General features: G+C 50.4%; 2 protein-coding genes and 1 long non-coding RNA gene across 4 annotated transcripts in view; 2 read left to right on the top strand and 1 right to left on the bottom strand.

The window, feature by feature from the left end:
- LOC125752465 (uncharacterized) overlaps positions 1–27,128 on the top strand; it is a 148,849-nt gene extending 121,721 nt beyond the window's left edge. The window contains exon 2 of the long non-coding RNA XR_007402000.1: positions 26,499–27,128. This is a non-coding gene — a long non-coding RNA (uncharacterized LOC125752465). The remainder of the gene's footprint in view (positions 1–26,498) is intronic.
- Positions 43–6,712, bottom strand: PRRG2 (proline rich and Gla domain 2). 2 transcript variants are annotated; one of them, XM_025424247.3, is made up of 7 exons: positions 6,580–6,712; positions 4,711–4,808; positions 4,347–4,522; positions 4,162–4,201; positions 1,971–2,106; positions 942–1,094; positions 43–636 (listed from the first exon to the last, which is right to left on the bottom strand). In XM_025424247.3, exons 2-7 carry the CDS (start codon positions 4,793–4,795, stop codon positions 618–620), a joined length of 609 nt encoding a protein of 202 aa, XP_025280032.1. In that variant the 5' UTR covers positions 4,796–4,808; positions 6,580–6,712; the 3' UTR covers positions 43–617. The 2 variants fall into 2 exon arrangements, with proteins under 2 accessions (XP_025280032.1, XP_025280033.1); XM_025424248.3 differs by lacking the exon at positions 6,580–6,712 and adding an exon at positions 5,761–5,914.
- On the top strand, positions 6,624–27,128 carry LOC112645142 (nitric oxide synthase interacting protein). Its single transcript, XM_025424246.3, has 9 exons — positions 6,624–6,735; positions 20,687–20,757; positions 21,330–21,435; positions 22,496–22,577; positions 24,165–24,324; positions 24,415–24,533; positions 24,689–24,876; positions 24,998–25,106; positions 25,267–27,128. The coding sequence occupies exons 2-9, from the start codon at positions 20,688–20,690 to the stop codon at positions 25,336–25,338; spliced, it is 906 nt and encodes a 301-aa protein (XP_025280031.1). The 5' UTR covers positions 6,624–6,735; position 20,687; the 3' UTR covers positions 25,339–27,128.
- Positions 27,129–27,202: the final 74 nt, after the last annotated feature.

The following is a 27,202-nucleotide window of genomic DNA, read 5'->3' on the forward strand; positions in this document are numbered from 1 at the left end:
GAAAGCCAACTCCGCCGCGCGCAGATGCGCCCGGGAATGCAATTCAGTTCATTTTATTTTTATTTTTTTGCGTTGTTTCACTTTGTGTCTCTTTTACAAAGGATTTTCATTTACGAGAGGAGCTCAACTCCCGTCTCCCGGTGCAATGAGAGCTCGCCCCCGAAAAGCACGCTTGCAAATGTGCCCCCCACCCTTTCCCTGGGTTGCAGGGCGCCCGAGAGCGTACGAAAACATATGTGTGCATAAGCAGGGCCCTGCGTGTGCGTGGCCCGTGGCACTGAAGGGAGATGGCCTTGTCACACCTGCTCACTCACGCGAGTGGGTATACCCAACCTATGCGTTGGGGTCCGAGTTTCCACGCACGCCTACCCTGGGGGCTGGCGGGTACCCCCACAGTCAAAGCGTGGGGGGGCCCGCGAGTAGCCGGGACGAGGGAACACGTTGGCGGGGGATATGCTTGCGTCCGTATTCGGCGGAAACACGTGTGCCAGGGTAGGCCTCGGGCAGGACGACCCCCTTACTCCCACCACTCCCCGAGCTCAGCTTTGTAGTTTAAGAGGCCTGGGGGCTCTGGAATCCGCTGTGAGTCTGGGGAACCTCGGCTCCGAAGCAGCTCCTCAGCGAGGCCTCCTGAGGCTGCAAGGGGAGGGGCACAGCCGGGAGTCAAAGACCCGGCTGTTTTTCCCCCCTCAAGCAAGACCACTCCGACCCGCCCGCGGGCGTCTCAGCCAATCGCAGACCCTCTGAGCCCAAGACCCACCCTCCCGTTAGGCTCCACACAGACAACACTGGGCCACGCCCCCAGACAATTGCATAGGGCCCCGCCCCCACGCTCCAAGCCCTGCCCCGGATAATAAGCTCAAAATTCCAAGTCCCGCCCCCTGAGCCCACGCCCCTCCTTCCTCTGTGCCCCACCCCCGGGTAGAAGCCCAGCCCAGTACCTGCTGTAGGGGGGCGGAGGTGCGTCGTGCACCCCAGAGGCCGCCAGCGCCTGCTCGTAGGTGGGGAGGCCTGGGGGTGGAGGTGGGGGTGGAGGCAGGGGCGTCGGCGGGGCTAGATCACCCAGGGGACTCAGGGGGTTAATGAGCTCAGCCCTGGGGACAGAAAGTACAGTGTTAGCGGTGGAAACCTACAGGATGGAGCGACTTGGGAGAAGGCGGGAAGACTTAGGGACACAGACTCCGAGGGTGGCAGACGGACACGAGTGGAAGGGAGAAAGACCGGGGGGAAAGAGGGTCACCTGCAGCCAGACCCTCCACACAGAAAAGCACCCCAGCATCCCAGTGGACACACAGGGATGGACACACAGACACCAACTGCTGAGACATAGTCTTATTCACAGACACACATGCCTTCCTAGATACAGGGAGCAGTGGAGAAAAAGCCAGCACTGCAGAGAGGCAGACACAGAAACAGACGGAACACAGAGATACGCCAGGTCACTCAAGGGCCACTTGTACCAAGAAACCCCGGACCCACCATACTTTCAAGACTGACCCTCAAAAAAAAAAAAAAAAAAAAAAAAAAAAGACTGACCCTCAAGCACTTTCTTAGACCCACCGAGAAGGACAAGTCTAGACAACTCAGAAGGTGCACACACGTGCTACAGCCTGTCAGATGGAAACTGACATATTACACGTACCCAGGGACCATACGCTACAGCCTCACCAGATACAACAGAGTGATGATTACACAGGAACCTGGGACTGTGGAGATGGGCAGCAGATACTGATTGGGCTCCTACAGTGTGCCAGGTACTGAGCAGAGCCAGGTACTAATCGTCCACACACAGTCTCACAGACCAACTGGCCACGTGGTCGTCTCCTCAGATCCTTAGGCAGTACCCACCTGTCTCCTTAGGTCCTTGCCTCATCTCCTTAGGTCCACCCTTCCTCCTTCCTCTATTCATCCCACTTTCCAGCTCCCCCACCACCACCACCCAGGGCCCCTTCTCTCTGAATCCCCCTTACTCTTGGGGACAGGGCTGCTGGCCTCCACCCCGTCGGCAATGCAGATACCAAAAGGCTCCCAAGCTGGCCAGGACAATGAGCAGGATGCCAGATGTCAGCCCCACAGCCAGGCCTGCTACGTCCACTCGTCCACGCCCTGGGGGGGGGGGGCGGGGGGAGGCACTCTGTCAGAGGCTGTCACTCCCCACCACACACAACCCTATGCCTTCCCCCCTGAGGGAAAAGTATAGGCCAAGAACCAAAGTAGAACTGGGACCACTTCCTAGGTGTGTGACTCCAGGCAACTCCACACACTCATTTCTCTAAGCCTCCATTTACTGCTCTGTAAAATGGTAACGATGACTCCCCCCAATGGTTGTGAAAACTCATTGAGATCAAACACATATAGGGTCTGGTAGTTCATCTGGGACAAAAATATGGCAGTTGTATCCCTACGGTGATAGAGGACCCTTCCTGAACACAGTGTGGCTCATCCCTCTTGAGCAAAATCCATCTGCTAAGAGGTCGGTGGACACACTGAAGGTAAGATAGGGAACTCAGATGGGCAATTTCAGGGCCCCCCCAACCGAGCATTACCAGATTTAGCAAATAATAATATATGAACCCACTTAAATATGAATTTTAAACATACAATGAATATTTTTAGTGTAAGAATGTCCCTTGGAGTATTTAGAATATACTTACACTAAAAAACTTATTTATGTGTGGGACGCCTGGGTGGCTCAGTGGTTGAGCATCTGCCTTTGGCTCAGGGCATGATCCCGGAGTCCCAGGATAGAGTTCTGCGTCAAGCTCCCAGCAGGGAGCCTGCTTTTCCCTCTGCCTATGTCCCTGCCTCTCTTTCTGTGTCTCTCATGAATAAATAAAATAAAATAAAAAACTTATTCGTGTATATTTGAAATTCAAATTTAACTGGTTGGAGGGGTCCCTGTGTTTTATCTGGCAACCTCCCCACTCTGGACTATAGTCCCTTTGCCAACCAGGCTACTGAAGGACGAGAGCTCAACTCTGAAGGAAGAGTAGAATCTGCAGGAAGGTTTTTTAATTGACCAGAAAGCTGTGAAAAATTCATTTATCAATGCAGGAATTTCGGGGCCTCCAGCCCCCCTCCCCAGTAACACATTTTTGAGCATCTAGAACTCAGGTGGACCCTTTGCCAGGACCCTAGGCGCTTAGCAATCTTTTAGCTCTGTGAGGCCTTCCTGGGTCTTGCCACTGGGGAGATTTCCCTTAGCGCTGGGTCATGCAGTTTCCTCAAACAGCAAACCCCAGGCTTTTAACCCCCTGAGCAAAGAGCACACAGAGAAGGCAGGCCCTCGGGTTCTGACATGTTTCAGGTGGATTCAAGGAGCTACCAAGCCTCTCTAGGCCTGCAGTGAGGTAGTTACCTCCCCTAGCAACCAGGCTCCAATGTGAGGCCTCTAGCCCAGACCTAGGGCTTGTTGCTAAGGGCATCCCCCCCTAGCAACCAGGCTGCGAGGGGGTGGGGCATCTGCTACAGGGAGGGGGCTCCTCCCTGGGCAGTGGGCCTTGGGTCCTTAGCCTGGCTAGGTGTGGTTGCTAGGGAGGCCGCCTTGGTAACCAGGCCAAGGCCGGGATGGGGCTGTGGGGGAGGGGAAGCCAGCCAGGTATTGAGTGCTGGGGGCCTCCTTGGTCCGGCATGGCCAGGCCTGGTTGCTAAGGAGCAGTCCCCCCTTAGCAACAAGACTACAGCCATGGTGGGGCCTTAGAACTCACAGAAAGGGTTGGGGCTGGGCAGCCTGGTCAGGTGAGGATACAGAGGCTTCCACCACCTTGGCCTGGCCTGGCCAGGCGCTGTTGATGGGGAGCAGTCCCTCTAGCAACTAAGCTACAGAAGGGGCTGGGACTCTGGACTCCAAAGCGGGGACTGGGGCAGGGGGCTCAGGTAGGTCAGCCTGATAGGCCCCAGAGCTGTAACCGCCACCCCCCCACACACACAGGCACTTCCTCCTTCCGAAGGACATGAAACCTCCTCCCAAAAAGTTGTGGTGGGTTCCTCAGGAAGGGGCTCTAGTCTCAAAGGAGGGGACTCTTTTAATAACTAACCACCTCCAGGAGCATGGAGTTAATTTGAAGGAGGCAAATTTGGGACAGGGGATGTTGGTTCAACCTGCAGAGGAAGGGGCTGCCTTAGCTGCATGGGACAAAAGGGGACCCCCACCCCACTCACCTCCTTTGCCATTGTAGATGTAGCTCTCCCAAAAGCGCTCCTTGAAGAGAGAGTAGAACAGGTGGAATGGCAGCACATCAACTGGGAGATTCCTCACCCCTACAGCAGACCGCCCTCATTTCTGAGACCCAGGGTAGAGGGAATTGTGTGGGCCAGGACATCCCAGGGCCTGGAGAGGCTCTCACTGTCAGAGTATTGTCCTCGAAATACTCTCGCGCCTCCTCCCAGGAACACCGCTCCTCACGACACTCCCGTTCCAGATTCCCTGGTGTGAGCAGTTCCAGGTCCCAGTGATTGGCTCGTGGAATCCGGCTACGGCTTCCTAGAAAGCTCTGGGCCTCCGGGGAGTCCAGGAAGACTTCTGCGCCCAAAGGACACGGAGGACAGGAAGAAAAAATGGAGAGTCTCTAAGACTGGGGACATGCAGGAACCTGATGGGATGGAAAAGGATGGAGTCCTGGGGAGGGAGGGGACTAGCAGCAAGAGTTCTGGAGTCAGGGAAAGGTGGAGGTCTGTGTCTGGACACCAGCTCTCCCCCCAAGTGCTCACCTTGGTCTTTCTCCTCACCAGGCGAGGTGTCCAAGCAAGTGGTCAATCCTAGATATAGCAGCAGCAGAAAGGGGTACCCCCTCATATTTTATGAACACCTGAAACCATGAGTGGGAGAGACAGCAAGCGCCTCAGCCCCTGGGGAAGGAGGCAAGGTCACCCGGACTGGACTCTGTGGTCCATGATAACAATCATAGCTGACACTCATGTCGCCTGTATTCTGAGCCAGGTAGTTAGACTACTGTTTAAGGTAGTTTACCATATCAACTCAGTTTAATTTTCACAGCAGTGCTATTATTATCCCTATGTCTCCATTTTACAGTTGAGGAATGTGAGGCACAGAGAAGGAAAAGACTTGCCCAAGGTCATACAATTTGCACAATTCAGAAGCAGGATTTGAGTGAAGCAGGATTTGAGTGAAAGTGGTGTGCCTCAGGGATCCCTGGGTGGCGCAGCAGTTTAGCGCCTGCCTTTGGCCCAGGGAGCGATCCTGGAGACCCGGGATCGAATCCCACGTCGGGCTCCTGGTGCATGGAGCCTGCTTCTCCCTCTGCCTGTGTCTCTGCCTCTCTCTCTCTCTCTCTCTCTCTCTCTCCCCCCACCCGTGTGACTATCATAAATAAATAAAAATTAAAAAAAAAAAAAAGAAAGAAAGTAGTGTGCCTCCAGAGACCAGAGCCAGGAGCTTCTCTTTTTCTCTACCCTGTCTGCAGCACCCAGCACGAATCTTGGCACATAGTAGGTGCTCATAAATATGTTCATCAGTGATCAGGATTCCTTTCTTCCTGGTAATGTCCACCTATACCTGCCTCTCCTATACCTGCCTCTCCCTATGCCCATTGCCACATCCACCCACTGAGATCAAAGATTACAGTAGAAGGAAGGGCAGGAGAGGCAAACAGCCTATATTCTTGGGTCCAGGGGGAGAAGGGAGTGGAGGTCCTGGACTCCTGGTGTTGGGGGACCCAAATGGCTGAGTCCCAGAGGGGCAGGGAGCCAGGAGGCCAGGGTCCCCAAGCCAGACTCTGGCCCCAGGGGACATTCACTTACCTGCCCAGACTTGTGAGCACTTTCCCTTCCTCTGTAATCGGGGCTTCCTTTGCCAGCTGCGGCCAGCTGTTAATGGGGGGGGAGGGGGGCAGGGGAGAGGGGAGGGGAGAGGAAGGAGGGGTGCCCCTCTCCCGGTAATGAAGATGATCCCGGCCTCTGGCAGAGGGGCGGGGTTTGTGATTACCTGCCCTGGGCGGGACTCAGGTAAGGGACAAAGTATTTAAAGGGACCTTAGTATGAAGGGCCTAAGGTCTCTGGGCCTTGTAGGGAAGCCAGGGTCTCCGACACCAGACACCGACACCGCGGAGGCACCCAGGGGATTGGATATGCACCTGTTCCCTTGTTTGCCTCCCAAGGATGGAAGCTTCCCTGGGTGAGCCAGCAAAATGAATGTCTCCAGATAGCTAGATATCTAAAAACTGGCAGGAAATGTATGCCGTGGTCCCTGGGGATAGGTGGACGATGCTGTAGTAAATTCCTGTTTCCTGATGTGATCTAAAGGTCTTTCACTTCTGATTTCTCAATTGCTCTGCTTATAAACTGGGGACAGAAGTGTCCCTTCTCAATTGTCTCTCAACATGGAGCAAGTGATTGATATACTTGGGGAAGTGAGCTTCCCAATCTCTAGATGATGTGGTTAAGTCCTCGAATTCGGACTTGGAGAGACGCAAAGCCTCGGCATAAGCAAGAACTCTCCCGCCCGGGGAGATGCCTAGCGTATACTAAGCGTGTCCCATATTCGCGCCAGTTGCACCAACCGGAACCTTCAGGCTGCTACTCACGTTTCCGGAGGGAGGGAGAGAAGAAGGGAGGACTTACCAAGTCAGGCGAAGTATCTCGGCAGCTAGGGGCAGCTCTACTTCCGGTCTTTTCCGCCGGGCGGAAGTGGGCGAAGCGGAGAGGAAAAACAGCCCTCCTTTCCGGTGTAGGGGCACAGTTGAAGAGGCGACGAAGGAACGAGGAGTCGTTTGTAAGGTGAGTCCTGGGCGATGGCGGGATGGATTACTGAGATCGCTTTCCCGCAGGCTAGACTCCTGGGGTCCTGAGGGAGACAGGCACAGGGTTTCGAATTCCCGACTCCCTGTCAATCATTAATAGAGCACTCCATGCGCCCCAAGTTTGAAGCTGAACTACGTCTCCCAGCATCCTCTGTAGATAGCCCCGCCTCTCCGGCAGTTTTCTTGAGAGTTGATATTGCACTGTAGAGGGCGGCGGGACGGGGTGGGGGTCCCAGGGGAAGGAGAGACTGAGACTCTTGGGAGGAAGGGGGTCTAGGGAGTGGGAGTTGAGGAAGAAGGACACCCCCTTCCTGCCTCAGTTTCCCAGACTGTGACAGGGAGGGCGGAGGAGATTGTGCGCCGCCCACCGCCGCCTTCTCTGCACCTTTTTTGACAGCCCATTGCACCTGGGAGTTGGTGTAGGGTTTTTCCTCGGTGGAGCTTTGAGGTCGGGCTGGTCTAGGTTCTCATCCCGATGCTGCTGTTGAGTCGGTGTGAACTTGGGCCTCGAAAGGTTTTACTTTACTGTTTTATTGTGAAAACGTTCAAACTTGGGGGCGCCTGGGTGGCTAAGTGATTGAGCATCTGCCTTTGGCGCAGGTCGTGATCCCAGGGTCCTGGGATAGAGTCCCGCATCAGGCTCCCTACAGGGAGCTTGTTTCTCCCTCTGCCTATGTCTCTGCCTCTCTGTCTCTCCCGTGAATAAATAAATAAAATCCTTTTTTTTTTAAATAAATAAAATCCTTAAAAAAAAGTTTAAACCTAACATAAAAGTTAAGGAATAATATAAGAATCCCTATCACCTAGAATTACCAATTATTAATATTTTTGCCATACTGGCTTGGCATATTTTAATTAAATAAATACATAAGGCAAATCCTACCCATCGTGACATTTCATCCCTAAAAATTTAGGACGCATGTGTAAAAAACAAGAGATATTATCTTAACGTGACCGCATTACCATTATCATGCTTTACAAAAGCGATTGTAATTCTAGGATAGTACCTATTACTTGGTATAATCAAATCTTGCATGTCAAAAATGCCTTTAAAAGAAAGTTTGATTTGTTTGAATCAGAATCCAGTCAAGTCATTGCTGTTATGTATCTTAAATTCCTCCTAATTTAGAACAGTCTCCTCCACCCACCCTTTATTCTTCTTGGCATAATTGATTTATTAAAGAAACTGGATTACTTACTCTGTTGATCATCCTCTCTGGGTTTGAATTTGTCTTTTTGTTTCCTTGTAATCTCATTTCAGTTATGCCTCCGTGCCAAGGGTCAACAGGCGAAACCCAAATCCTGCTGACTTCCTTCTTTCGAAAAAAAAAAAATCAGATTTATTTATGTTTATTTATATAGTTCACCCATTTAAAGTCTACAGTTCAGAGGCGCCTAGCTGGCTCAGTTGGAGGAGTATGCAGAGCTTGATCTTGGGGTCATGAGTTCAAGCCCCGTGTTGGATGTAGAGACTACTTAAAAATATAATCTTTTTTTTTTTTAAGATTTTATTTATTTATTCATGAGAGACACAGAGAGAGGCAGAGACACAGGCAGAGGGAGAAGCAGGCTCCATGCAGGGAGCCCGAGGTGGGACTCGATCCTGGGACTCCAGGATCACACCCTGGGCCATAGGCAGGCACTAAACCGCTGAGCCACCCAGGCATCCCCATAATCTTTAAAAAATAATAAAGAAATAGGAGTGCTTGAGTGGCTTACTCAATTAAGCCTCTGCATTTGGCTCAGGTCATGATCCCAGGGTCTTGGGATAGAGCCCCACATTGGGCTCCCTGCCTGGTGGGGAGTCTGCTTCTCCTTCTCCCTCCCCCCTGCTCATGCTCTCTCTTTCTCAAATAAATAAAATCTTTAATAATAAAAAGAGACGCCTGAGTGGCTTCTCCCTCTGCCTGTGTCTCTGTCTGTCTCTGTGTCTCTCATGAATAAATAAATAAAATCTTTAAAAAATAATAATAATAATAATAAAATAGGGGCAGTTGGGTGGCTCACTTGGTTGAGCAATTGACTCTTGGGTTTCAGTTCGGGCCCTGATCTCAGGGTTATGGGGTTGAGCCCTGCATTGGGCTCTGTGCTTAGTCTGGAGTTGGCTTGGGACTCTCTGCCCCTGCTCCCTGCTGTCTCTCTCAAGTAAGTAAACCTTTAAATAATAATAATGATTCATAAATAAATAATAAAGTATACAACTCAGTGAGGTTTTTAAAAATTATTTTATTTTATTTTAAAGATTTTATTTATTTATTCACAATAGACATAGAGAGAGAGACAGAGACACAGGCAGAGGGAGAAGCAGGCTCCATGCCGGGAGCCCGAAGCGAGACTCGATCCCAGGACTCCAGGATCGCGCCCTGGGCCAAAGGCAGGCTCCAAACCACCAAGCCACCCAGGGGTCCCCTCTCAGTGAGGTTTTGTTGTTTTTGGTTTTTGATTTTTAAGTAGATTCCACACCCGCTGTGGGGCTCCAACTCAATACCCAGAGATCAAGAGTTGGATGCTCTACTGACTGAGCCAGCCAGGCACCCCTCAGTGGTCTTTGGTATATACACAGAGTTGTGCAACCATCACCACAGTCGGTTCTAGAATATTTTCGTCACTCTGGAAAGAAACCCAGTACCCATTTGCTATCACTCCCCACTCTCATCTCCACTCCGGCACTAATACCCACTACTATATTTTGTGTCTCTCTCTTGGTTTTTTTTAAAGATTTTATTTATTTATTCGTGAGAGACAGAGAGAGAGGCAGAGACACAGGCAAAGGGAGAAGCAGGCTCCATGCAGGGAGCCTGACGTGGTACTCGATCCCAGGTCTCCAGGATCAGTCCTGGGCTGAAGGTGGCGCTAAACTGCTGAGCCATCTGGGCTGCCCTATATTTTGTGTCTCTATGGGTATATCTAATCTGGGCATTTCACATAAACCAAGTTTTTTGTTTGTTGTTTGTTTGTTTGTTTGTTTGTTTTTTTAACTGGCTTCTTTCACTTAGCATAATGGTTTTTTTTGTTTTTTAATATTTTATTTATTCATGAGAGACATAGAGAAAGAGGCAAAGACCTAGGCAGAGGGAGAAGCAGGCTCCCTTCAGGGAGCCAGATACGGAACTCTGTCCCAGGACCCTGGGATCAGGACATGAGTCAAAGGCAGATGCTCAACCACTAAGCCACCCAGGCGCCCCTAGCAAAATGTTTCATTTTGTAGCATGTAGCAGTACTTCATTCTTTTTGTGGCTGCATAATATTCTTTTGTCTGAGGTATACCATAGTTTGTTCAGCCATTCATCAGTTGATGGGCACTTGGGTTGTTTCCACTTTTTGGCTATTCTAAATGCTACAAACATTTGTTTCTAGGTTTTTGTGAGGACATATTTTCATTTCTGTTGGAAAAGATCAGACGATAACTCTGTATGGGAGTTCTTGAGGAACTGCCAGACTTTGCCAAAGTGGCTGCCCCAGCATCCATTCCTGCTGTTCATGCATCAGGGTTCCAATTTATCCACCCTTGTAGTTCTCCCTCGACTTTTGTTTGTTTTTGGTTTTGGTTTTGTTTTTGTAGTGAGAGAGCACATGAGGGGAGGGGCAGAAGGAGAGGGAGAATCCTTTTTTTTTTTTTTTAATTTTTTTTAAATTTTTTTTTAAATTTATTTATGATAGTCACACAGGGAGAGAGAGAGAGAGGCAGAGACATAGGCAGAAGGAGAAGCAGGCTCCATGCACCGGGAGCCTGACGTGGGATTTGATCCTGGATCTCCAGGATCGCGCCCTGGGCCAAAAACAGGCGCCAAACTGCTGCGCCACCCAGGGATCCCGGAGAGGGAGAATCCTAATCAGGCTCCATGCACATGGAGTCTGACACAGGGCTGGATCCCAGTACCCTGAGATCAGGACCCAAGCCCAGGACCCAAACCAAAACCAAGAGTCGGACACTTAACCGACTAACCCACCTAGGTGCCCTGACCTTTTTGTTTGTAATCATCCTACTGGGCGTGAACTGGTATCTCATTGTGGTTTTTCGGTTGCATTTCCTTAATAATTAATGACGTGGAACATTTTTTCATGTGCTTATTGGCTATTTGTCAGACGTCATTGGAGAAATGTCTATTCTGATCCTTTACCTAGTTTTATTTTAATTTTTTTATTTTTTATTTTTTTAAATTTATTTATGATAGAGAGAGAAAGAGAGAGAGAGAGAGGCAGAGACATAGGCAGAGGGAGAAGCAGGCTTCATGCACCGGGAGCCTGATGTGGGATTTGAACCTGGGTCTCCAGGATCGTGCCCTGGGCCAAAGGCAGGCGCCAAAATGCTGCGCCACCCAGGGATCCCTTAATTAATTTTTTTAAAGGTTTTATCTATTTATTTAACAGAACAGGAACAGGGGGGAGAGGGAGAGGGAGAAGCAGGCTCCCTGCTCAGCTGGGAGCCCAACATGAGGCTTGATCCCAGGACCCTGAGATCATGACCTGAGCTGAAGGCAGATGCTTAACCGATTGAACCACCCAGGAGCCCTCATTTATTTTTAGTATTATTTTTAATTTATTTATTCATGATAGACATGGGGGGGGGGGCAGAGACACAGGCAGAGGGAGAAACAGGCTCCATGCCAGGAGCCCGACGCGGGACTCGATCCTGGGACTCCAGGATCGCGCCCTGGGCCAAAGGCAGGCGCTAAACCACTGAACCACCGAGGGATTCCCCCCAGGAGCCCCCATTTATTTAAAGGTTTTATTTTTTTAAGTAATCTTCACACCCAACACTCAGCTCAGACTCAGAACCCCGAGGTCAAGAGTCACATACTCTACCCACTGAGCCAGCCAGGCACCCTTCTTCACCCATCTTTAAACTGGGTTATTTGTCTTTTTATTACTGAGATGTAAGTTTTTGGTATATTCTAGATACAATTCCCTTATCAGACATATGATTGCAATTCCCACTTGTTTTTGTGTAGCCTGCAAACTAAGCATGGTTTTAACAGGGGCACCTGGGTGGCATCTTGCCTTTGGCTCAGGTCATGATCCTGGGGTCCCGGGATCAGGTCCCTATGGGGAGCCTGCTTCTCCCTCTGCCTGTGTTTTTGCCTCTCTCTGTGTGTCTCTCATGAATAAATAAATAAAATATTTTTTTAAAAGAAAGGTTTTAACATTTTTGAACAACTAGAAAAAAATCAAAAGGAAAATAATATTTTGTAACCCATGATAATTTATGCAATTCAGATGTCTTGTGTCCATAAGGGAACTTCTATTGGAACACAGCAATGCCTATTCATTTACACATATCCATGGCTGCTCTTGCCATACAAGAGCAGAGTTGAGTAGTTGTGACTGGGCCCTGTCAGCCACAAAGTCAAAAATCTTTACTGTCTGAGCCTTTTTGGTCGTTTCCTACTACATCCTTTGAATTTCCTGGAATCAGAGAATTAAATCTCAAGCCTTGATGAGATTTAGGTTCAGCTATTTTGGCATGACTATTTTAGAGCTAGTAGCTTCACGTTGCCTAACGCTGGGTTGTCCTGCCCGCTTTCAACAGGACATGAGACGGGATATGGTTGATGAGATTGATCAGGGGCTTCAAGTGGTGTTTATGGGCTGAATGTGCAACCCCCCCCCCCCCGCCTCCCTTCCCTTTATATGTTGAAACCCTGGCCACCAACGTGACTATTTGGAGATAGGCCATTCTGGATTTAATTAAGGTTAAATGAGGTTGTAAGAGTGGAGTCCTACCCCATGGGGTTGGTGTTTTTACCAGAGGAGATGCCAGAGAGCATACTCTTTGACCCGGGAAAACAGCAAGAAGGTGGCTAGCTATCTGTAAGCCAGGAGTAGAGTCCTCACCAGAATCTGACCATGCAAGCGCCCTGATCTTGGACTTCCAACCTCCAGAACTATAAATGTCTCCGGAAAACAAATGTCTGTTGTTTGAGCCAGCCTGCTTGTGATATTTTGTTTTGGCAGCCCTAGCTGACTAATAAGAGGTAGGAAGAGCCCCAACCTCCATTGTTATATTTTTCTCTTTTCTGCTACGGGGTGTTAGTGCCCTGCGATATTACAGTTTCTTCAACCTTTCTCTGAATGGCATCTCCCCTTCCCGAATCAACTATGTCATCAATGGATGCAAAATGGTTTTGCAACTCTTTTTTTTTTTAAGTGATCCGTATACCCAGCATGGGGCTCAAACTCATAACCCCCCAGATCAAGTGTTGCATGCTCTAACCACTGAGCCTGCCAGGCACCCCTGGTTTTCTTCCCTTCCTTTCCTTTCCTTTCTTTTCTTCTTTCTCCTCTCCTCTCCTCTCCTCTCCTCTCCTCTCCTCTCCTCTCCTCTCCTCTTTTCTTTTCTTTTCTTTTCTTTCTTTCTTTTCTTTTCTTTTCTTTTCTTTCTTTTCTTTCTTTCCTTTTCTTTCTTTTCTTTTCTTTCTAGGCTTCATCCCCGGCACAGAGCCCAAACCCACCACCCTGAGATCAAGAGTCAGCAGCAGCTAACTGATCCTCTCATGACATATCCGAGCCCACCCAGGTGCCAGACAGTTCTGGGACCCAGACTAGGGTCTTTCCTGGGCCCATCCATCCAGGGGCTCCTAGCCTGGAGTGGAAAATCCTGAGAAGTGGCCGCTATATTGGAGGTAACTCAGGGCATTATCAGAGTACAAGGATCACCTCATTCAGCCTAGAGAGACAGGCTTCCCATGGGAGTGGATTCCTGGATGGAGCCTAGAAGGAAAAAGAGGGCAGAATTTCCAGGGGGAGAGCAAGGCACACACTAGCTGTCTCACTGTTCGCTCAGAGTCAAGCACAGTTCCTCAGGCTGATGGTGAAGGCCACAGACTCAGATGCCTGGGTTAGACCTCTGCTGCAGGATGTTGGGCACCTTCTCTATGCCAGTTTCCTTGTTTGTAGCAACCATTTGTGTGTGGTTGTGGGATTCAGTGAACTCAATATGTGTAAAATGCTTCAGACAGGGCTAGGTTCATCAGACCTCTTAAACATCAGCCTTGTTTTGATGGGGGGGGGTGGCTTTTTTTTTTAACAGCCATTATTAATAGAGTGTCTCAAATGTACACTTTGGCTCTTAGGGAACTCTCTCTGTACTGCTTACATCATGTCCTGTTTCTGTCTTTAATTTCCTTGAATGTACTTAGTCCCTTGGTTTTCCTTTAACACAAAAGCTTCTGTACCCCCAGAATGGCCTGGCATGCACCATTTTCAGGAGAGAGGTGGGTAGCATTCTCTAGGTTCTTGAAGGGATCTCTGGTCCCACCAAAAGGTGAGGTACCACTGGTTCAGGATTCAAGCAAACCAACTGCAGAAAAAGACAGTCGGGAGAGAATCAGTAGTTTGAACAGCAGACGATAGTAGATGTTACGAAATCATTCACTTGATGGCATCATGGTCATGGTTTTATAAAGTCCCATCTTGTCGCGGTGCTGTTTGAGCTGGAGCCCCTAGTCCCAAGAGGCTGTGGAGCGCTTTGAGAAGTGGCTAGTTTGACTGAGAGACTGACTTTTCTAATTCTTTCATTTTAATTAATTTTTTAAAAAGATTTTAGGTGGGATGCTTGGGTGGCTCAGCAGTTGAGCGTCTGCCTTTCACTTAGGGCATGTTCCTGGAGTCCCAGGATCAAGTCCCACATCAGGCTCCCTGCATGGAACCTGCTTCTCCCTCTGCCTATGTCTCTGCCTCTCTTTCTCTGTGTGTCTCTTATGAATAAATAAATAAAATCTAAAAAAAAAAAAAAAAAGATTTTAAGTGTGTATTTGTTGGGGGGTGGGGAGACGGAGAAGCAGACTCTCCACTGAGCAAGGAGCCCACGGGGCTTGACCCCCAGGATCCATGAGATCATGACCTGAGCTGAAGGCAGCCAACCAACTGACTGAACCCCCAGGCACTCCTCCTTTTAATTAATTTAAATTTAGGCACCAATACTTGATTCGGTTATTGGAAAACTTTTCTCAGAACAAATGGGGTATATAAATGTACCTTTGCAGTGGTATATCACAAAACCTAAAGCATCTCCAGTGAAAATTTCATGTCTGAATTGAAATGGGTTGAAAGAGGAAAATACACTCTGGATTTTGAAGCCTTCATACAAAAAAGGAATGGATTGGCCTATGTTCTCAGGTAGTAACTTTCCTGGGAGGACTCACAGTTGCCATGTGGTTAAGAGGGCAGTTCCACACCCTGCTTGCCTGGGTTTGAACCCTGGCTCTTGTGGTTCCTAGCTGGGGAGTTCTGGGAGCCTGTTTTCTCCTCTGTAAAGTAGGTTGACAATATGTGGCTCTTGTTTTGGATGTTTCCTCCCTGAAACGCTAGTGACATCAGATGGCAATAGTTCTATTTTTTTTTTAAGATTTTATTTATTTATTCATGAGAGAGACACACACAGAGAGAGAGGAGGGCAGAGACACAGGCAGAGGGAGAAACGGGCCCCATGCAGGGAACCCGATGCGGGACTTGATCCCGGGGCCCCAGGATCATGCCCTGGGCCGAAGGCAGGCACTAAACCACTGAGCCACCCAGGGATCCCCAATAGTTCTATTTTGTGTTTTGAAATTGGCCTTGGGATGCCTGGGTGGCCCAGTGGTTGAGCATCTGTCTGCCTTCGGCTCAAGTCGTGATCTGGGGTCCTGGGAACGAGTCCTGCATCAGGCTCCCCACAGGGAGCCTGCTTCTCCCTCTGCCTATGTCTCTGCCTCTCTCTCTGTCTCTTATGAATAAATAAATAAAGTCTTGAAAGAAAGAAAGAAAAGAGAAAGAAAGAAGGAAGAAAGGAAGGAAGGAAGGAAGGAAGGAAGGAAGGAAGGAAGGAAGGAAGGAAGGAAGGAAGGAAGGAGAAAAAGAAAGAAAGAAAGAAAGAAAGAAAGAAAAGAAAAGAAAAGAAAAGAAAAGAAAAGAAAAGAAGAAAAGAAAGAAGAAAAGAAAAGAAGAAAAGAAAAGAAAAGAAAAGAAAAGAAAAGAAAAGAAAAGAAAAAAGAAAAGAAAGAAATTGGCCTTAATGAGGAGACAATACAGTATGGTGGGTGAAAGCTCAACTTCCAGAGAAATCCTGGCACTGCCACCTGCCAGCCCTTCAACACTTGGCCAGCAGTTCTTAAACTCTTTGGTCTCAGTTTCTTAAAAGTTACTGTGGATTCTGAAGAACTTTCATTTATGTGAATCCTACCTATCAATATTTGCTGCATCAGAAATTAAGACTGATGCTAAAAAGGGTTTTACTAAGATATAATTCACATAATACAAATTTCATCCATTTAAAATAATGTGTTCGTGGGGCACCAGGCTGGCTCAGATGCCTGAGTGTGCGATTCTTGATCTTGGGGTAGTGGGTTTGAGCCCCACAATGGGTGTAGAGATTACTTAAAAATAAGAATCTTTTTAAAAAATGTAAAGTAGTATATTCACTATTTTGTGCAATCATCACCATTTACTGATTCCAGAACATTTTCATCTCACCAAAAAGAAACCTTGTACCCATCAGCAGTTACTCATCATTTCCCCTGCTCCCAGCGTATGGCAACCACCAATCCACTTTTGTCTCTATGGATTTGCCTATTCTGACATTTCGTATACATGTGATCCTATAATATATGGCCTTTTATGCCAAATTTCTTTCACTTAGCATAATAAAACAGTTTTTGTTTTGTTTTTGTTTTATTCATGAGAGACACTGATTGAGAGGCAGAGACATAGGCAGAGGGAGAAGCAAGCTCCCCATTGAGCAGGGAGCCTGATGTGGGGCTTGATCCCAGGACCCTGAGATCATTCCCTGAGCTGAAGCTAGATGCCTAACCGACTGAACCACCCAGGCGCCCCTGCTCTGTTTTTTTAATTTTTTAAAAGATTTTATTTATTTATTCATGAGTGACACAGAGGGAGGCAGAGACATATGCAGAGGGAGAAGCAGGCTCCCTGTGGGGAGTCTGATGTGGGACTCAGTCCCAGAATCCCAGGATCATGACCTGAGCCAAAGGCAGACACTCAACCACTGAGCCACTCAGTCCCCCCCCAAATAGTTTTTTTTAAGTAGGCTCCACACCCAACATGGGGCTTGAACCTAAGACCCCAAGATTAAGAGTTGCATACTATCCCAACTGAGCCAGCCAGATGCCCCTAAAATGTTTAAAACCCAAGGATGCGCAAGCACACATTGAGTCAGCGGTCAGAGCAATGACATCTTCTCGTGTCACACAGTCTCTGGAAGACTCCACTGTACACTTCGGAGAGAATAAGAGTAACAAAGGCAAACACATTTTAGTAATATTGTGGAAATGGTTTGTGGCTGCCCTGAAAGCTTTTTAGAGAACCCCCCTAGGGTCCCCAGACCTGACTTTGAGGACCACTGCCCTAGGCAGCAACTTCACTTCCAAGTGTCAATTTGCCCATCTGCAAAATGGAGATGGTGACAGGACAGATCTCAGAGAGTGGTTGAGGTTGGACAGTCGATGAGATGGGGGCGCAGAGTTGGTATGGGGTCAGGGATCAAACTGCTCTGTGGGATTTTTCCCATTATTGCCTGGCTAAGTTTAAAAAAAAAAAAATGCTCCTTCTGTAGCTTCTCTGCTCACTCTTGGAGGGAAAATGTCCCTGGCCAAGAAGCCAAAGAGTGCAGAAACCCCTGTTGTTGGCCACAAGACAAGCAGCCCGGTGCCAAATACCACAGAGGGTCAAGGCAGTTGACAACTAAGAATAGAGTGGAGAATTTGTCTAGGAGGAGGTCAGTGCGACCTTCATGTGTGGCAGCTGGGGGGCTGGGGCGGAAGCCAGAGGGCCGGGGGAGGAGGGGGTGGCAGGTGAGCCAGGGGAGACAGCAGGTGCTGGACATCTGCTCAAAAGCTTGGGGGTTGAGGGAAAGTTGGAGGACATTCCGTGGGTCAAGTTAGGCTGTTCAGAAAGGTTAGCTTCTGTGAGCAGCACAGCGGCCACCACCGGGGTGAAGTGTCCTGGGTCTTGACTGGGGTGGTGGTCAAAGGCATATACATTTGTCAAAATGCACCAAACTGCATCCTTAAGGTCTGCATCTAGTCTGTCAATGTACCTAGGAGACCAAAAATCAGCTTTTGAGGGAAGACGCCAGTAGGGGGAGAACGAGATCCGTGGCTCAAGAGATAGGCATTTCAATTCTGAATGGGAAAGAAAGTTCTCGCTTAGGCAGCACATATACTGAATGGGAAAGGAAAGTTGCGGAAGATGACCAGAAGAGGGGAATAAAGACAAAGTTGCTTTTTACATTTTGGGGAGCCCTTGGTTGCGCCCCACCCCCACTTCAGCCTTCTGAATCTTTCTTGCAGCCACAGAGCCAGAGAGAATATTTCCCAAACACTCCCCATGTGCCATGAGGCTCCAGGCAGGACTCATTCAGTTCTCACAACAATCCAATTCTGTCAACTAGATCCCGTGGTTATGTTTTGCCAAATCAGACCAAGGCTCTGAGAAAGGAAATGGCCAGCCTAGGGTCACACAGCCAGTGCAGGGCCAAGCCTGGACTCAAGCCCAGGCTAAAGGTCATCTTGCCCAATCCTTGATCCCTGTAACCTACAGCCCCCTCCTATATCTCCAGCCCCTGGTCAGTCCCCACCTCACACATGGGCAACCACTCTAGTATGCACAGTGCATACCCTCTTGTTTGTATGAACTTTTAAAAAAATGTACCATCTTGGGGCACCTTGGTGGCTCAGTGGTTGAGCATCTGCCTTTGTCTCAGGGCCTGATCCCGGAGTCCTGGGATGGAGTCCCACATGGGCCTCCCTGTAGGGACCCTGCTTTTCCCTCTGCCTGTGTCTGCCCCTCTCTCTGTGTCTCTCATGAATAAATAAATAAAATCTTTATTTATTAAACCTTTATTAATAATAAAATAAAATATTTATTTATAGAACCCAGGCATCCCCCTAAATAAAATCTTAAAAAAATATATATGGGGCAGCCCGGGTGGCTCAGTGGTTTAGCGCCGCCTTAAGCCCAGGGCCTGATCCTGGAGACCTGGGATTGAATCCCATGTCAGGCTCCCTGCAGGGAGCCTGCTTCTCCCTCTGCCTGTGTCTCTGCCTCTCTCTCTCTCTCTCTCTCTCTCTCTTTTTCTGTATCTCTCATGAATAAATAAATAAAATTAAAAAAAATATATGTACCATCTTGGGCACAAATAGATTGGTTAGCGATCCTGTTTCATTTCTTCCCCTTTTCTCCCCTTACTTTCTATACCCAGTATTGTGTTAACATCTACCTGTGATGCCTTGCACACATCTAGCGGGTTGCTTCTCACAGCTGGGTAGTCTCCAGGTTAGGCCATTACCACCCATTCTCCCAGGAAGGGACATCCAGGTGCCTTTGACTCCCCTCTGGAATAACTAACCCACTGTGGACATCCCTGGGTATGTTCCCTTGGGGATGTCTCTAAGTATGTCTTTGGGGCACATCACCCAAGTGCAGAATCACCTGCGCTTATTTTGCTAAACTTCCATGAGCTTGTGTTCCAAGAGCCTGACCCTAGCTACTCCCCGCTGAGATGCCCAAGGATCCTGTGACTGACCACGTGTCCTCCCCAAGCCCTGGTCTTACCCAGCTTTCAAATTTTCTCCCGCCAGCCTGATGATAGGTATCAAGTGCTGTCTTTTTTTTTTTTAAGATTTTATTTATTTGAGAGAGAGATAGCAAGAGAGAGCATGAGCAGAGAAGAGAGAAAGAAGCAGGCTCCTGCTGAGCAGGGAGCCAGATATGGGGTTCAGTCCCAGGACCCTGAGATCATGACCTGAGCCAAAGGCAGACGCTTAACCCACTGAGCCACCCAGGCACCTATCGAGTGCTATCTTACTATTGTTTCCACCTGAGGAGAATTTTGAATGTCTCTCTTTTTTTTTTTTCTTAAGATTTTATTTATTTATTCATGAGAGACGGAGAGAGAGGCAGAGACACAGGCAGAGGGAGAAGCAGGCTCCAGGCAGGGAGCCCGACGTGGGACTCAATCCTGGGACTCCAGGATCAGGCCCTGGGCTGAAGGCGGCACTAAACCACTGAACCACCCAGGCTGCCCTTGAATGTCTCTCCACACTCACCTTAGTCTTTGAGCTGCTGCTTCTATAGATTGCCTCTTCTTCACATCTTTTGCTCCCTTTCTTGTCTGGGTAGCTAGGTTTTCTTCTTGTTGATTGGCCAGTGTTCTGTGTACAGTTAGTTCTGCTAGAATGCTCGTTTCAAAAACACGAATTTATTCCAGTGCCATTGATAAACATTAGGCAACACTTCCACCATGATGTGGATTTCACTTCAACTACGGATGATTTCACCCACCCAGGAGATAGAGTAGGTGAACCCAAAGAACTGCACTCAGTTGCCATGAGCCGGTAGGTACACACATGTGCACACACCCCGAGCAGAACATCTCCAAAACCCCCACTTCCCCCCTGTGCATAAGGAGCCACAGCATTCCTCACCTGCTGCTAGAATTTTCTTGGATTTCAGTTAACCCTCCTTCTACCATCTCAGAGTAACTCACAGGGTATACCCATTCCAAGGCCTGCTTCCACAAACAAAGCATAGATCTTTCTTCAAAGTGAAAAAGTCAGGACACCTGGGTGGCTCAGTGGTTGAGCATCTGCCTTTGGCTCAGGGCATGATCCTGGGGTCCTGGGATCAAGTTCTGCATCAGGCTCCCCTCAGGGAGCCTGCTTCTCCCTCTGCCTATGTCTCTGCCTCTCTATCTCTCATGAATAAGTAAATAAAATGTTTTTTAAAAGGTCAAAAAACTTGCAAAGTAAAAAAACTTCATTTTTGGAGTGTATGGGTGTTGCTTTCCCACTCCATGTTGTAAGACCGTCCTCCCCTGACCCACCCCCAGTTTCTGTATCTGGGGCGGGTAGGGGCAGACCAGCTCCAAGGGCCCGTCTTTCCTGTGGACTCCCCCCCACCACAGCCCTGCAACTGTTCCCTCCTTCCCTCAGGATGACACGACATGGCAAGAATTGCACGGCAGGGGCCGTCTATACCTACCACGAGAAGAAGAAGGACACAGGTATTGGGTTTGGCAGGGGAACAGGTGTATCTTGAAGTCACCATCCCCTTGGACCTCTGGTTGTGCCTTCTGGGCATGTCTCTCCCCTCTCCCCCTGCCTTGCTCTGACTGATGGTCCTGACCTTATGGGGAAGAGCCTGCGCAATCCCACACGCTCCCACCCCTGCAATGGGCACTTCTGTATGTGAACTCATCCAAGACTCCCAACTACCCACTGAGGAAGGAATCACATTGTCACGGCCACATTCCAGAGGCAGAAACTGAGGCCCAGAGTCCATACAGGCCCATGAGTGGTTTGGGGGGGGCGGGGTGGTAGAGGGGAGTCAGCGGTGAGCCTCTCTACCCAGCTGCCTCAGTGACAGGGCCTGTCACTTACCCTCTGGATTAACACCTTCCTGTGGGTCATGCCCCTGCTCCTAACACAGACACGCAGCCCAAGCTCTTGACTCCCTGTTTCTTTGAGTTCCCCACCACCACCACCACCCCCAAGTTCTCTCTGTGCCTTTCTCTTTGGGTTTGGCAAGGGGCACATCTCCTGTCCCCCCATCACCTCTGTCTGTCTCCATCCCCAGCGGCCTCAGGCTATGGGACCCAGAACATTCGACTGAGCCGGGATGCCGTCAAGGACTTCGATTGCTGCTGCCTCTCTCTGCAGCCCTGCCATGATCCTGTCGTCACGTGAGCTGGGGAGCCGCATGGAGGGCGCTGCATGCAGGGGTGGGGCGTCTGGACAAGCCCCTTAACCTCTCAGAGCCTGTGTGCTCAGCTGAGACATGGGCGTCATCCTAATGTGTTCCATGGGGTGTGGAAAAGGATAGAGAGTAGGGCCCTCAGAACATGGCTGGGCGCATAATAACAGCTCGTGTGTGGAGCGCTTACCATTACCTGCCTCACGGCCTGGCAGAGGCTTCAGCGAGAATGGGTGTAAAGTGCTTAGTCCAGTGACTGGATATGGGCTTAGTTTACGGGTACATTTTGCAGAGAGTGATGAGAGCGGACTGTGGTTAAGGGTCCCTGAGGCCACCTTTGTGTTGAGGGGTTCATTAGAAGGATGCATAGAACTCGGAGAGTTGGTTCTAGTCCGTAACAGCTTGTTCCACTACGAAGGTGGAGGTTAAGTCAGCAAGGGGAGAAGACACGTGGGGCAGAGTCCAGGAGGGAATAGGAGCGAGCTTCCAGTTGTTCTCTCCTGATAGAATCACACGGACAGCGCTGGTCTCCCCACAACGTGTGACAACACGCAGGAGTGTTGCTCACCAGGGAAGCCCACCCGAGCCCCAGTGTCTAGGGATTATATTAGAGGCTGGTCCTGGAGGCGTGGCTGACCTCCATGGGGCTGACCTGGTCTTCAATCCCTCCAGAGATCTATCTGAGACCACACAGCCTAAGCCCTCACCCTGTCCCAGGTGAACTAAGATACTTTTATCAATCAGCACAATCCAGGGGCTTAGTTCCCTCCTGGATGCTGGTCAAGAGCCAGTCCTCTGGAATGTGCAGGGGTTGGATCACCTGGGCCTGCTGAGTTACCCCTTGCCTGCACAAGGTTCCCCCCCCCCCCCCCCCCCCCGCCCCACTCCACACACACACCAGAGCAGATTATAAAGCCAGAAGAGTGAAAATGGTTTGGTTCACCTCAGGGAGCCACACTTGAGCACTGAATGGCCTGTTGTCTGCAAGACGCTTTAGTGGGTGCCCAGGGTAGGGAGCTGACACTTCTCAACCCATCCTGTCCTTACAGCCCAGATGGCTACCTGTATGAGCGTGAGGCAATCCTAGAGTATATCTTGCACCAGAAGAAGGAGATCGCCCGGCAGATGAAGGTGATGGGGATGGGGGTATGGGGGCGCAGGCAGGGCAGGTGGCTTTGATGTTGATCTCACAAGCACGGCCACTCTAGGCTTCCCAGCTGAGTTCCTTTTCCCTCTGGGCCTTTGCTAGCACTGTTCCCTCTGTCGCGTGCACTGTCCCCTCCCACTTCTGGCTAAACCCTCCTCTAGACTTCAGCCCAGGCATTGCCTCCACTGACCTCCTGCTAGTCCAGAGACCCCAGGGATCTGCCCCTTGTCACCTCTTGTCTTGACATTTGTCATTGTTATGATTCTGCATGTGGCCAACTCATGCCCACTAGACAGCAGGCCCCAGGGGCAGGGAACAAAACTCTTAACCACCCCATGGCCCTAGGCTCTCCATGAATATATGTTGAATTAATGATGTCTCCTCACCTCTCTGGGCCTCGGTTTCATTGGCTCTAAAATGTGCTGACACCGGGACGCCTGGGTGGCCCAGCAATTCAGTGTCTGCCTTTGGCTCAGGGAGTGTTCCTGGGGTCCTGGGATTGAGTCCCGCATCAGGTTCCTGCATGGAGCCTGCTTCTCCCTCTGCCTATGTCTCTGCCCTCTCTCTGTGTCTCTCATGAATAAATAAATAAAATCTTTAAAAATAAATAAAAATAAAATAAATAAAATGGGCGGACAGGGCCAAATCAGCTGCAGGGCATGTGGGAGATTCTCCCAGTGCAGGATTCTTGAGGCATTTATGTGGAGCCACGTCCACTCTTCATGGGTGAACTCATTTCATGGATAGGAAGGACACCCTTTATCATCGTGTTTGAGGTACAGCTGGCCCCCCTCCCTCCCTTTTCCTGCCAGGCTTCCCAGCATTCCGGAAACTCACTGAGGGTGAGATTCTCATAGAGCTTTCTGTCTAGAGCAAGTGGCTTCCCCAGTGTCCATGACCTCTGCATGGTCTAGTGGCTGCCTGGGTGCTTACTCTCCTGGAACTTGCCTGAGAATGGGACAGAGGATCTACACACAGTACATATGCTGTAAAATATAACATGGCCCACAAAAAAAAAAAAAAAAAAAAAAAAAAAAAAAAAAAACATGGCCCACAGATACGTTTATTGAGCACTTACTATGTGTCAGGTATGTGTCAAGGTTTTAAGCGTTTCCAAAAATCATCCCGTATAACCCAGTGAACCTTTGAGGTAGGTCACCATCGTTAGCCAGTTTTACAGATGAAGAAACAGGCCAGGAGAAGTCACAGCTTACTGGAAGCCACAGAGCTCATCATTGACAGAGACAAGGTTTATGTCTGGGCGTCTGTCTCCTGCCAAGCTGCTGGCCACTCTGCTGGAGTGGAGAAGCCACTGAGTCCCAAACCAGCTAAATGAGAAGTGACCTTCGTGCCCTGCAATAGGGGAAGGGACCAGCAAGGACAGCAGAGCCACACCATGGATCACAGCAGATTAAAGCATCACACACTGGCAGCCACTAGCCTCTATGAGCAGTGCCGGGATGGTCCCCTTTGTAGACCTCAGTTTACCCACCTGTGAAATGGGAAGAGCCACCCTCAGAGTCACAACCCACAGAGAGATGCATGGTCCACTTTTTTCTGGCTGTCCACAGGCCTATGAGAAGCAGCGTGGTGCCCGGCGTGAGGAGCAGAAAGAGCTGCAGCGGGCTGCGGCCCAGGACCAGGTACGGGGCTTCCTGGAGAAGGAGGCAGCCATCGTGAGCCGGCCCCTCAACCCATTCACATCGAAGGCCGCCTCTGGGACGACCTCAGGTGAGGAGAGGCAGACTTGGAAGTGAGTGGGGTTCCTGCGGGGCCGGGCGCCTTCCTGGGCATGGCATCTACACCCCTTTCCCCCTGCAGATGATGCCCAACCTGGGTCCAGTGCAGGCCCTACGGGCAAGGACAAGGATAAAGCACTGCCCAGCTTCTGGATCCCGTCGCTGACCCCCGAGGCCAAGGCCACCAAGCTGGAGAAGCCTGTGAGCATCCCCAGCACTCTGTGCCCACTAGGACCCAGAGGGCCAGAGTTCTCCAGGATCCTGAGCGCCCCCTTTCCTGCCTGGGACGCCCCAATCCTCCCTACACCTGGCCCCAGCCTGGCCTGCTAACCCTGCCTCCCTTCTGCCCATCGCAGTCTCGCACCGTGACCTGCCCCATGTCCGGGAAGCCATTGCGTATGTCGGACCTGACACCTGTGCGCTTCACGCCGCTCGACAGCTCTGTGGACCGCGTGGGGCTCATCACACGCAGTGAGCGCTACGTGTGTGCCGTGACCCGCGACAGCTTGAGCAACGCCACGCCTTGCGCGGTGCTGCGGCCCTCGTGAGTCACCTGGAGAGGATCCAGGGCTGGTGGGGCCAGGCAGGGCTGGGTGGGGTGGGGCTACCTTCATCAGGGCGGGGTCTCTGATCCGTGGCCCCTCCCACCCTCACCTTCACTGTAGTGGGGCTGTGGTCACCATGGAATGCGTGGAGAAGCTGATTCGGAAAGACATGGTAGACCCGGTAAACGGGGAGAAGCTGACAGACCGCGACATCATCGTGCTGCAGCGGGTGAGCACTGACCCATGCCCAGGCCTCGCTCTCAAGGCCCCGCCCCTGCTGCATGCCCCGTCCCTCCTGGCTCCGCCCTCTCCGGAGAGGCCTGCCTCCTCCGCGCCCCGCCCCCGCGGCCCGACCTGCCTCCATGGTGGCCTTGTTCCCACCTCCCCAGGGCGGCACAGGCTTCGCGGGCTCCGGCGTGAAGCTGCAGGCTGAAAAGTCGAGGCCGGTGATGCAGGCCTGAGCGCACGGAAGACCAAATAAACAGGCTTGGACTCACTGGCCTTGTGGTCCCTTCATTGGCTGCGCCAGAGCCCTGGGGCCACCCAGGTTGCCCTCCACCTGTACCTGCTGCAGCGACTGGAATCGGAAGGCGTGGGCTTATTATGTTGAGAGTAAAATCCGAACTGAATGCACACTGGCAGCGTTAACGTTGGGCCAGAAGCCGAAATCTGAAGCGCGACCACAGGAAGGCACCACTTTAACAGGCTAAGTAGAAACCCCCTCGCATCTTTTTGAGTTATGCCAGATTCGATGTCCCGGAATACCTCTCTAAAAGTAAAGTGTGGTAAAACACCCAACGGAAACAAAATGCGGTGAGAGCCAGCGGCTGCCACCCAGTCTAGAGAAGGCAGTCAGGAGCCCTCCTCCCTGACACCTGACTGCCGGGAGGCCAAGAGCAAGAAGAAAGTCCTTGTCCAATGGCTTGCATAGACTGCTGGAGGGGACACAGTACCTGGCAGGTGTGAGGAGCAGAGCCTGCAGGGACAAGGAGGCTGCAGAGCCTGGGGTCTGGGGGGCCTGCCTGCATTTGTCTTGGAGCACAGGGGCAGCTTTTAAAAGCTTTGTATGTCATGACCACTGGCTCACAATAGCAGCCCTGGACGGTGTGCAAAGTAGCATACAGAGCTGGGGTAAGATCAGAAAGATAAAGACTTAACATTCCTGCCTCCCCAAGGGATACCTAGGTTCTGCCCTCCCAGGTCTTCCTCCCAGGTTCACTCCACGGAACATACTGTTCTGTTCAGTGAACAATCTCTACCTTTTCACTTCTCTAAAACTAAGAGGTCTCATCTAATGCCCAGACCTGATTCAAAGAACGAGGAAGTATGCTTCACTGCTCTTCTTCGGTGGAGCCCCTGTCTGGTGCAGGACGTAGTAGTACATCTGGCTTCAGAGAAAGGTTGTAGCAAGGGGTGGACAGTCTCATCGTTGCACCCTGGAGAGCCCCTGGAACCCAGAATTTGCTCCCCTATATACTTCTAGAACCTTCCTTTTTTTTTTTTTTAATTTTTATTTATTTATGATAGTCACAGAGAGAGAGAGAGAGAGAGAGGCAGAGACATAGGCAGAGGGAGAAGCAGGCTCCATGCACCGGGAGCCCGACGTGGGATTCGATCCCAGGTCTCCAGGATCGCGCCCTGGGCCAAAGGCAGGCGCCAAACCACTGCGCCACCCAGGGATCCCTAGAACCTTCCTTTTGTTCTGAAGAGCTCTCACACCTGATTCTTGGGACCCCAATCCCTGGGAACTGGCCCAGTGGCAGCTGGCATTCAAGGAGCCCTTGCCCTCCAGGCCTGTACATCTATAATCCTCTTGAGTCCTGGCCACAATCCTGGGAGAAGGATGCTTGTACCCACTTCACAGAACAGCTCACTGAGTCTGAGAAAACACACTTGCCCAAAGTCACTACTCAAAGCTGTAGCAGAAAGCCAAGTTCACCTAGAAGTTAACCACCTCCAGAGACCTCCCCACCCCCAGTCCTGCCCTTCCTTCCATTATCTGTACCTCTCCTCCCACAGGTATTCCCACATTATCACCCCATAGACCTCTCCCCCTTAGCAAACTCCACCTAGAGTGTTTCAGGTCACCCCTTGATCCCTAGAATGCCCCCAATCTTCAGCCCCTTTCTCAAGAGTCTACAACCACCCCTGGGTCCTTCCCGATCTCTCCCAGCCCACTCCAGGACTCCAGTCTTGTTCATGTTTGTTCAGAACACCCCCCCTCCCCAATAAACGCTTCAAGGATTCCCAATCTTGCACCTTTATTCCCACAAGGAACCTAAATCCCACGATTCACGGGCCCTTCAAGACACGCTGTGTGGGGAG

This window comes from Canis lupus, chromosome 1 (genome assembly GCF_003254725.2).
Source record: "Canis lupus dingo isolate Sandy chromosome 1, ASM325472v2, whole genome shotgun sequence".
NCBI classification, from domain to species: Eukaryota; Metazoa; Chordata; class Mammalia; order Carnivora; family Canidae; genus Canis; species Canis lupus.

Coding starts and splice junctions, on each gene's coding strand:
- PRRG2 (XM_025424247.3), bottom strand. CDS start 4,795: ATGAGGGGGTACCCCTTTCTGCTGCTGCTATATCTAGGATTGACCACT. Junction 2,107..4,161: donor CATCTACAATGGCAAAGGAG/GTGAGTGGGGTG, acceptor CCCCCCCCCCAG/GGCGTGGACGAGTGGACGTA. Junction 1,095..1,970: donor CAGCAGCCCTGTCCCCAAGA/GTAAGGGGGATT, acceptor TTCTGTCCCCAG/GGCTGAGCTCATTAACCCCC.
- LOC112645142 (XM_025424246.3), top strand. CDS start 20,688: ATGACACGACATGGCAAGAATTGCACGGCAGGGGCCGTCTATACCTAC. Junction 21,436..22,495: donor TGCCATGATCCTGTCGTCAC/GTGAGCTGGGGA, acceptor CTGTCCTTACAG/CCCAGATGGCTACCTGTATG. Junction 22,578..24,164: donor AGATCGCCCGGCAGATGAAG/GTGATGGGGATG, acceptor GGCTGTCCACAG/GCCTATGAGAAGCAGCGTGG.